This window comes from Nerophis lumbriciformis, linkage group LG14 (genome assembly GCF_033978685.3).
Source record: "Nerophis lumbriciformis linkage group LG14, RoL_Nlum_v2.1, whole genome shotgun sequence".
Classification (NCBI taxonomy): domain Eukaryota; kingdom Metazoa; phylum Chordata; class Actinopteri; order Syngnathiformes; family Syngnathidae; genus Nerophis; species Nerophis lumbriciformis.
The window spans coordinates 19,580,751-19,592,022 of record NC_084561.2 but is presented as its reverse complement, the minus strand read 5'-3'; the positions used below and the strand labels follow the sequence as shown (position 1 = coordinate 19,592,022).

Sequence of the window (11,272 nt, the reverse complement as noted above, 5' to 3'; positions counted from 1 at the left end):
CTCACGACCTACCAGTCTCAGGGTGGACACTCTTAACCACAAAACCACTGGGCAGACTTAGACTTATGCTGCTGTTAATTTTAGGTGAAGTGGTAATTGTTCTTTTGGCGACACCGACGAAGTAAGTTGAATGATGCAGACACGTTCGGTACTGGATACTTTTTAATACATTTCTGGCTTGGAGATTTCAATATATAAATAATATGCGACTATTATTATTTGATACGAGTTTATATTGACAAATGCTGAGTTGTCGACTGCAGTGTTGTTCAACTACATACACTATATTGACAAAAGTATTTGGCCTTTACTCACATTTGAACTTGAAGTGCCATCCCATGGAATTGACCAAAATGTTTTGGTATCCTGGAGCATTCAAAGTTCCAAGCCCAACTCCTGAAAAACAACCCCACACCATAATTCCTCCTCCACCAAATTTCACACTCGGCACAATGCAGTCCGAAATGTATTGTTCTCCTGACAACCTCCAAACCCAGACTCGTTCATCAGCTTGCCAGATGGAAAAGCGTGATTCATAGTGATGTATGGCTTAGATGCAGCTGCACGGCCATGCAAACCCATTCCATGAAGCTCTCTGCGTACTGTACGTGGGCTAACTGAAAGGTCACATGAAGTTTGGAGCTCTGTAGCAACTGACTGTGCAGAAAGTCTTTGCACTATACGCTTCAGCATCTGCTGACCCCTCTCTGTCAGTTTACGTGGCCTACCACTTGGTGGCTGAGTTGCTGTTGTTCCCAAACTCTTCACTTTCCTTATAATAAAGTCAACTTTGGAATATTTAGGAGCGAGGAAATTTCACGACTGGATTTGTTGCACAGGTGGCATCCTATGACAGTTCCACGCTGGAAATCACTGAGAGCGGCCCATTCTTTCACAAATGTTTGTAGAAACAGTCTTCATGCCTTAGTGCTTGATTTTATACACCAGGCCAAGTGATTAGGACACCTGGATATATATATATATATATATATATATATATATATATATATATATATATATATCATTTGGATGGGTGGCCAAATACTTTTGGCAATATAGTGTATGTCTAGCTCGTGTGCTGTTTATTTTGTGCTTAGCTGCTAGCACTTAGTACAGGCGTCGGCAACCCAAAATGTTGAAAGAACCATATTGGACCAAAAATACAAAAACAAATCTGTCTGGAGCCGCAAGAAACTTAAAGCCTTCTATAAGTGATATAATGAAGTCAACACATGATATAAGTGTCTTTACTAGCTATATTAGCCTACTATCAAAATGATAGTTTAAGTTAAGTTAAGAAAATTAAATGAGCTCAAATATACCTACAAATGAGGCATAATGATGCAATATGTACATGCAGCTAGCCTAAATAGCATGTTAGCATGGATTAGCTTGCCAAATATGCCTGATTAGCACTCCAAACAAGTCAATAACATCAACAAAGTTCACCTTTTGTGCATTCGCGCACAGCATAAAAAGTTTGGTGGACAAAATGAGACAAAGAATGAGTGGTATAAAATATGTCTTTCTGTGGCATCGTTGAAGAAAGTTATACATGTAAACAAACTACGGTCCGTTCGAGGACCGCCAAAATTAGTAGGACAAAACGGCGCTCACCAAATACTCTCATCAGATAATCATGTTTAATATAAACTGTGGGATTTCTAACAATTAGGGAGGTTTGTGTCATGTTTGTCCTCCTACAGAAACCATATTAAAACAAAAATATATTTTCCCCCATCTTTTTTTATTATCGTAGATTTTTGAAAAAGCTCCAGGGAGCCACTAGGGCGGCGCTAAAGAGCCGCAAGTGGCTCTAGAGCCGCAGGTTGCAGACCCCTGACCTAGTAGCTACAGGATAGCTTACCATGTTTACTTTTTAGACATGACTTCACTAAAATACAAGAAATAATGGAGGAAGTTTAGATTTGAACTGTTCAGCTTTGCACAAGTAAACATGCTGCAGGACTGCTTGTATTGGAGATTTAAGATGCAAACTGATATAGGCTGATACTGTTTTTTTTTTTGCGGATATCGGACTGGTATCAATATCGGCTCGGGGACACCCCAACTGTTTTGAATGGATTGATGTTGTTAGCGTCTTGACTGCTAATTTACACCCCAACTGGGCCTTTTGCAGCAAAACAAGTGCGGTTAAACAATATTTTTTTTTAATCAGACCAATCCCATTTCAGACCAATCCCATTTTTGATTAATCACAATTAATGACAGTAAATTACTCGCCTGCATAATTCAAATTAACTTGAAAAAAGCCACGATTGTTTAAACACGAGTGCAATTTTATTGTCAGCAGGTCATACGCGAAATATTTTAAATGTTCTCCTTGAACGCACGTCCTTTATTTGATAACAATATTATCTTAAGTTTTGTCTTGAGTTATTTTGAAGCGGAATTCGCCACAGAACACACGAGTCGGAGTCTCCATCTTTGCGCTGACTGTATAACACCCCCACTCACACACACACACACACACACACACACCCACACGCACACACACACACACACACACACACACACACGCACACACACACACACACGCCACCCCATTTAGGTAACCATCTGCGCTTAAGGTAAAAGAACATGTGCTTTGAACATAAATTGTGATTAATCTACAAACCCCGTTTCCATATGAGTTGGGAAATTGTGTTAGATGTAAATATAAACGGAATACAATGATTTGCAAATCCTTTTCAACCCATATTCAATTGAATGCACTACAAAGACAACATATTTGATGTTCAAACTCATAAACTTCATTTTTTTTTTGCAAATAATAATTAACTTAGAATTCATGGCTGCAACACGTGCCAAAGTAGTTGGGAAAGGGCATGTTCACCACTGTGTTACATGGCCTTTCCTTTTAACAACACTCAGTAAACGTTTGGGAACTGAGGAGACACATTTTTTAAGCTTCTCAGGTGGAATTCTTTCCCATTCTTGCTTGATGTACAGCTTAAGTTGTTCAACAGTCCGGGGGTCTCCGTTGTGGTATTTTAGGCTTCATAATGCGCCACACATTTTCAATGGGAGACAGGTCTGGACTACAGGCAGGCCAGTCTAGTACCCGCACTCTTTTACTATGAAGCCACGTTGATGTAACACGTGGCTTGGCATTGTCTTGCTGAAATAAGCAGGGGCGTCCATGGTAACGTTGCTTGGATGGCAACATATGTTGCTCCAAAACCTGTATGTACCTTTCAGCATTAATGGCGCCTTCACAGATGTGTAAGTTACCCATGTCTTGGGCACTAATACACCCCCATACCATCACGGATGCTGGCTTTTCAACTTTGCGCCTATAACAATCCGGATGGTTCTTTTCCTCTTTGGTCCGGAGGACACGACGTCCACAGTTTCCAAAAACAATTTAAAATGTGAACTCGTCAGACCACAGAACACTTTTCCACTTTAAATCAGTCCATCTTAGATGAGCTCAGGCCCAGCGAAGCCGACGGCGTTTCTGGGTGTTGTTGATAAACGGTTTTCGCCTCGCATAGGAGAGTTTTAACTTGCACTTAAAGATGTAGCGACCAATTGCAGTTACTGACAGTGGGTTTCTGAAGTGTTCCTGAGCCCATGTGGTGATATCCTTTACACACTGATGTCGTTTGTTGATGCAGTACAGCCTGAGGGATCGAAGGTCACGGGCTTAGCTGCTTACGTGCAGTGATTTCTCCAGATTCTCTGAACCCTTTGATGATATTACGGACCGTAGATGGTGAAATCCCTAAATTCCTTGCAATAGCTGGTTGAGAAAGGTTTTTCTTAAACTGTTCAACAATTTGCTCACGCATTTGTTGACAAAGTGGTGACCCTCACCCCATACTTGTTTGTGAATGACTGAGCATTTCATGGAATCTACTTTTATACCCAATCATGGCACCCACCTGTTCCCAATTTGCCTGTTCACCTGTGGGATGTTCCAAATAAGTGTTTGATGAGCATTCCTCAACTTTATCAGTATTTATTGCCAACTTTCCCAACTTCTTTGTCACGTGTTGCTGGCATCAAATTCTAAAGTTAATGATTATTTGCAAAAAAAAAAACCTTTGTCAGTTTGAACATCAAATATGTTGTCTTTGTAGCATATTCAACTGAATATGGGTTGAAAATGATTTGCAAATCATTGTATTCCGTTTATATTTACATCTAACACAATTTCCCAACTCATATGGAAACGGGGTTTGTACAACGATACATGATTCATGTGATATTTTTTTGTGATTAATCATGAGTTAACTCATTATTTTTGACAGTCCTATTTTAAATGAGTAGTAAATAGCATTTTTTGTTGCTTTTGTTTAGTTACGTCTTGTGTACTATTGACTTCGTTTTAATCAAACACTTGTATGCAATGTAGGAAGAATAAGGAACTAGTTAAAATATTGTGTTGATATTGTTAAATTGTCAATAATCTGTGTTTAAACACGATTATTGCGATCATTTTGTGATTAATTGCATTTGTTACCAACTCGTTTACTTTCACAGCCTTAGTAAACATGGATGTAAGTGACTCATCATTTACTAAAAGTCCAGCTTTATTAATTTGTAAAAATGTGTAGGAGTCAGATGTTAAGAGCAACTTGTAACCAACACGAACAATTTTAGGGCCTTATTCAGTTTTCATTGACTTGGATCATCAGACTAATCAGTCTTCAGGTTTTAATGTGCATTACTTAGCATTTTTTCAGAATTCCTTGGTTTTGATGGTTTTTTGATGCATTCTCTTCAGGCCACCACCCGAACCTGCTGAGCCTGGTAAGTGTCAAAGTCTCCTGGTAGAGTGTCTGCAGACAGAAAGAAACAGACATTTTATATTTGCTTTCCCTCGTTAGGGTCACGGGTGAGCTGGAGCCTATCCCAGCTGACTTTGGCTAAGACACAGGGTACACTTTTGACTGGTCACCAGTCAGAGTAAACAAATAGACCCCATTAATTAATTAACGTGGACCTCGACTTAAACAAGTTGAAAAACTGATTCGGGTGTTACCATTTAGTGGTCATTTGTACGGAATATGTACTGTACTGTGCAATATACTAATACTAGTTTCAATCAATCAATCAATCAAACAAAACAATTATTCACACCTGTGGAAAACCTAGAGGATTCAATAAACTAGCATGATTTGCAGCTGAGATAGGCTCCGGCGACCCCAAAAAGGGACAAGCGGTAGGAAATGGATGGATGGATGGATTTGGGGATGCGAGAGGAGGCAAAATCCACACAGTTTCAAACCTTTGATCTCCTGACTGACTGGAACTCAGATCCTATTCATTTTGTTTTCTCTATCTAACAAGTACAAGAAAAAATTCAAATCTCTTAATTGACAATTTAAGTTCCTCGCATACAGGGATTCTCAAACTGTGGTACCGTGTACCACTCGTGGCACGCTGGCTCCATCTTGTGGTACGCCAAAGAATCGCTTGATTAAGGTACAGTGTTTTATTTTTCCATTTTCAAACAGTGTTACTGTTCAAACTGTGTGTAATGTTACAGGGGCCAAAAAATATTAAATATACTTGTTAAATAAAATCTCGGCCTTGTTTTAATGAATACTGAGGCCTACCGTATTTTTCGGACTATAAATCTCAGTTTTTTTCATAGTTTGGGGTTGCGACTTATACTCGGGAGCGACTTATGTGTGAAATTATTAACACATTACCGTAAAATATCAAATAATATTATTTAGCTCATTCACGTTAGACAACGGTTCTCAACCTTTTTTTAGTGATGTACCCCCTGTGAATTTTTTTTAAATTCAAGTACCCCCTAATCAGAGCAAAGCATTTTTGGTTGAAAAAAAGAGATACAGAAGTAAAATACAGCACTATGTCATCAGTTTCTGATGTATTCAATTGTATAACAGTGCAAAATATTGCTCATTTGTAGTGGTCTTTCTTGAACTATTTGGAAAAAAAGATAGGTTTTTATTTATATTATATTTTATTATACCTACTCAGTGGCGTAGTGGTTAGAGTGTCCGCCCTGAGATCGGTAGGTTGTGAGTTCAAACCCCGGCCGAGTCATACCAAAGACTATAAAAAAATGGGACCCATTACCTCCCTGCTTGGCACTCAGCATCAAGGGTTGGAATTGGGGGTTAAATCACCAAAATGATTCCCGGGCGCGGCCACCGCTGCTGCCCACTGCTCCCCTCACCTCCCAGGGGGTGATCAAGGGTGATGGGTCAAATGCAGAGAATAATCTCGCCACACCTAGTGTGTGTGTGACAATCATTGGTACTTTAACTTTATATTTATAAAGGATTTTTGAATTGTTGCTATTTTTAGAATATTTAAAAAAAAGTCTCACGTACCCCTTGGCAAAGCTTCAAGTACCCCCAGGGGTACGCGTACCCCCTTTTGAGAACCACTGACGTAAGAGACTAGACGTATAAGATTTCTTGGGATTTAGCGATTAGGAGTGACAGATTGTTTGGTAAACGTATAGCATGTTCTATATGTTATAGTTATTTGAATGACTCTTACCATAATATGTTACGTTAACATACAAGGCACGTTCTCAGTTGGTTATTTATGCCTCATATAACATACACTTATTCAGCCTGTTGTTCACTATTCTTTATTTATTTTAAATTGCCTTTCAAATGTCTATTCTTGGTGTTGGGTTTTATCAAATAAATTTCCCCCCAAAAATGCGACTTATACTCCAGTGCGACTTATATATGTTTTTTTCCTTCTTTATTATGCATTTTTGGCCGGTGCGACTTATACTCCGGTGCGACTTATACTCCGAAAAATACGGTACTTTACTACTGTATTTTAAAGTTAAAGTACCACTGATGGTCACACGCCCACTAGGTGTGGTGAAATTACCCTCTGCATTTGACCCATCACCTAGTTCCACCCCCTGGGAGGTGAGGGGAGCAGTGAGCAGCAGCGGTGTCCGCGTTCGGGAATCATTTTGGTGATTTAACCCCCAATTCCAACCCTTGATGCTGAGTGTCAAGCAGGGAGGTAATGGCTCCCATTTTTGTAGTCTTTGGTATGACCCAGCCGGGGTTTGAACTCACAATCTACCGATCTCATGGCGGACACTAATGGTGGTCTTTATGGTGGTACTTGGAGAGCCAAGGTCTTTCTGAGTTGGTACTTGGTGAAATAAGTTTGAGAACCACTGCTTGCATGCATTAAATAACAATTACGGTATCCTACGCGTGTCTTATCATAGTTGACTATTTGAGTTGTAATTGGACTATCAAACGTTGGACATTGAACCTCTTTCCTCCCTCCGTGGGACTCGCTGGAAATTGGCAACGGTAATGATCCTTCCTTAAGTTCATTGGGCCGATCTGAGGACCTCACTAAACTGCCGAACGTCTGCCGTGTTTATTTATTAACCTGAGAGTTTAAGCCTTTTTGAGGTGGAGCATGTCACAAATGACATCTGTTTATATGTGGGAATCACTACACTGCAAAAACTGAAATCTAAGTAAGATTAAATATCTCAAATAAGGGTGATATTTGCTTATTTTCTGTCTGATAAGATAATTCTTCTCACTAAGCAGATTTTATGTTAGAGTGTTTTACTTGTTTTAAGGATTTTGGTCCTAAATGATCTCAGTAAGATATTACAGCTTGTTGCTGAGATTTGATGACCTATATTGAGTAAAACATGCTTGAAACTAGAATATCAACTTTTGCAAAGCTGTGTCATCTACACTCACAAGTATAAAACTACTTTTTTAAAGTAAAAATTTCTTACTTCAAGCATGAAAAAAAAATCATGTATCCTGACATATCATTATGTCAAGATAATGGCACTAGCATTTACTTAATTTAAGAATATTTTTCAACATATTGAGCAAAAAGGTCTCTCTCTTTTTTCTACCAAGAAAAGTGCACTTGTTATTAGTGAGAATATACTTATTTTAAGGTATTTTGGGGTTCATTGAGGTTAGCTCATTTTACTTGTTTTGGAAAGTCTTGACAAGTTGAATTTTCTTGTTATATTGGCAGATAATTTAGCTTAGTTCAAATAAAATACCCCTAATTTTTGTTTTGTTTTTTCTTGTTTTTGAACACTGACTTTTTGCAGTGTGGCTATATTTTTACTGCAATGTGTGTGCAGTATTATGGAGGGCCAAAACTAAATAAATGAATAATATATCTTTAAAAAGTTACTTAAAAGTTCCATTAATTAATTAAATAATAAATTAAATCATGAAATAATGATATCTATAATTAATTACATTTATAAATTATTACATTTTATTTTACATCACATAAACTGACACATTTAATAACACATTTTTGTATTAGATTCCAATTATAATTAATTAACATAATTACAGCATATACAGCAATTTATCTATTACAATTATTTGGGATTTAAATGGGACATGTTGTCTGTCTGTCTGTGTTGTCCCTGCGATGAAGTGGCGACTTGTCCAGGGTGTACGCCGCCTTCCGCCCGAATGCAGCTGAGATAGGCTACGGCACCCCCCGCGACCCCAAAAGGGACAAGCGGTAGAAAATGGATGGATAATGCCATATTTAAGTAATTTTTTAAATATTTATTTAGTTAATTGTGTCACGTTAGGCCCTCCAAGTAGTATTGTTGCAACTTTGCTGCTTTGGCTTCAAATGAATGAATCTATGTTCATAATAAGAAGTATTACATTTTGTTTTTATTAGAAGGTAGCGATAATTTTGTCTTGTTTTTGAACACCGACTTTTTGAAGTGTATTAGCTTAGATGTGCTTTTGCTAGCATATAAAATATATTGAAGACGGTCCACAAATCGTGAACTACGGGCCAAATTTAACAAATTGAGTATGAAAATCCTTCGTCGAAAACAGCCTAGCAGTTTACAATAGAAACTCTGAATTAGAATCCCCTAAGGCAGGGCTGTTTCAACCAAATTCGGCCCACGGATTCAATTAAAAAACTTGGAAGAGACTTTCATATTTGTAGCAAACTCCTAAAAACACTAGAGCGCCTGAAGCTAATATTTGACTTTGTTTTTTTGCAGTAGTCTGTAGAAACAGAAGAGTGTTCCCGTTGTCCACCGCAAATGATCGTGGTTCTCAGGATAACAAAATAAAAATAAGAGTGAAAAAATTAGTCCGCCCCCCTTGGTCCTTAGTTTTCTTCAAATGTGGCCACCAAAACAATTTAGTTGAATAACCCTGCCCTAAAGTCTTACAATTCGGAGTTCAAATTTGATTGCACTAAGAAAAATTCCTAGTTTGTGAACCCGTTCTCAAACAATGGCAATAAAACTATTCTGATTCTGAAATCTAATCACAGAAAAGCTTCTTGGTTGGTCACCATTGCAGCGGTAACGCAGGTTGGCCCAGATGATGTTCTCCTGGGAGAAGCAGAAGACTCCGAGTCGGCCTCCTCTCATTGTACCGTCTATTACCACTCCGGTGTCTGCCACCTTCTGGGGACCCTCATAGAAGCGTACCCTGCACCCCGAAAGAGCAAAGAACATCAAATATGTCATATGCCGTCCATAAGTAGACGAATGTGCTGTGGTAGCGGGACAAGTACCTGATGTATCCGTCAGCCGGTCGGTGCTGGAGGAACCAGCGATAAGAGGTCTTGTCCTTCCAGCCAACATTGCGAGCGTCTTTCCACAGCAGCTTCACCTGGTCACTCGTGTCGCCGGTGTGCCACAAGGCGTTTCGTAGGTTCTCACCTGGTCCTGTATTGGACTTGACGGCCTTCACAAAGCCATAAATAAAACTTGATCGTGTCTTGCATCGGCCTTTGCAGTATATAACTCAGCGACTTATAAGTATTTGTTGACATGATCATCTAAGGAGAATTTAGCGGTGATGCATATACCGTATTTTTCAGAGTATAAGTCGCACCTGCCGAAAATGCATAATAAAGAAGGAAAACAACATAAATAAGTCGCACTGGTGTATAAGTCATATTTTTTGGGGAAATGTATTTGATCAAACCCAACATAAAGAATCATACTTGCCAACCTTGAGACCTCCGATTTCGGGAGGTAGGGGGTGGGGGGCGTGGTCGGGAGTGGGGCGGGGCGTGGTTAAGAGGGGAGGAGTATATTGACTAGAATTCACCAAGTCAAGTATTTCATACATATATATATATATATATATATATATATATATATATATATAGATATCTAAATCCTGAAAATATGCAGACAAACTGTGTTTAGATAATTGATACCTCAAACTTGCATAAATAAATATTAAGGAATATAACATAACTTGGCTTCTGAGAGTTTCAAAATGTAATGAATAAAATGCTAAAGTTGTTGTTAAACAAGCAATTATTTTAATAATTAAATATGGTCATTTTAAATGAATTATTATGATAATTTAAAATCAATTATTTCAAATATGTTTATTTTAATGTATAATTCTATGGCTGGATGTAATAAGGAGTCACGAAAAAATACAAATAAAAATACAATTAATTTTGATGTTTTTAGCAAAATATAGTAAAAATGTATTTAGTTTTTTTTTTTTTTTAATTAATAAATATATTTATTTTTAGGTAAAATAAACATAACAATACAATTTATCTCTAGTCTGGATGATTTAGTTTACTCACTCAGGTCCGCGTGGAGCTGGAGGGGGCATGGCTTCCAGTTCCGCTGAAAATCGGGAGATTTTCGGGAGAATATTTGTCCCGGGAGGTTTTCGGGAGAGGCGCTGAATTTCGGGAGTCTCCCGGAAAATCCGGGAGGGTTGGCAAGTATGCAAAGAATAGACATTTGAAAGGCAATTTAAAATAAATAAAGAATAGTGAACAACAGGCTGAATAAGTGTACGTTATATGAGGCATAAATAACCAACTGAGAACGTGCCTGGTATGTTAACGTAACATATTATGGTAAGAGTCATTCAAATAACTATAACATATAGGACATGCTATACGTTTACCAAACAATCTGTCACTCCTAATCGCTAAATCCCATGAAATCTTATACGTCTAGTCTCTTACGTGAATGAGCTAAATAATATTATTTGATATTTTACGGTAATGTGTTAATAATTTCACACATAAGTCGCTCCTGAGTATAAGTTGCACCCCCGGCCAAACTATGAAAAAAACTGCGACTTATAGTCCGAAAAATACGGTAGTCTGTATTTTCACTTTTGGTCCAGTTAAAACAAACTTTAATTCTTACAATTTGTTTGGCCAAGTGTGAACGCAGTCTTCTGAACCCAGGACCAGACCAAACAGGCAGACCGAGACAGCCAGAGAGATGGATCTCAGTCCACCTGCACTGACCGTACCA

General features: G+C 38.3%; 1 protein-coding gene across 1 annotated transcript in view; it reads right to left on the bottom strand.

Moving 5' to 3' along the window:
* Positions 1 to 4,576: 4,576 nt before the first annotated feature.
* comp (cartilage oligomeric matrix protein) overlaps positions 4,577 to 11,272 on the bottom strand; it is a 44,929-nt gene continuing 38,233 nt past the window's right edge. The window contains exons 17-19 of the mRNA XM_061975888.2: positions 9,541 to 9,713; positions 9,316 to 9,455; positions 4,577 to 4,808 (exon numbers count right to left, since the gene is read on the bottom strand). Coding sequence (XP_061831872.2) covers positions 4,750 to 4,808; positions 9,316 to 9,455; positions 9,541 to 9,713 — 372 coding nt within the window. The 3' untranslated portion in view covers positions 4,577 to 4,749. The remainder of the gene's footprint in view (positions 4,809 to 9,315; positions 9,456 to 9,540; positions 9,714 to 11,272) is intronic.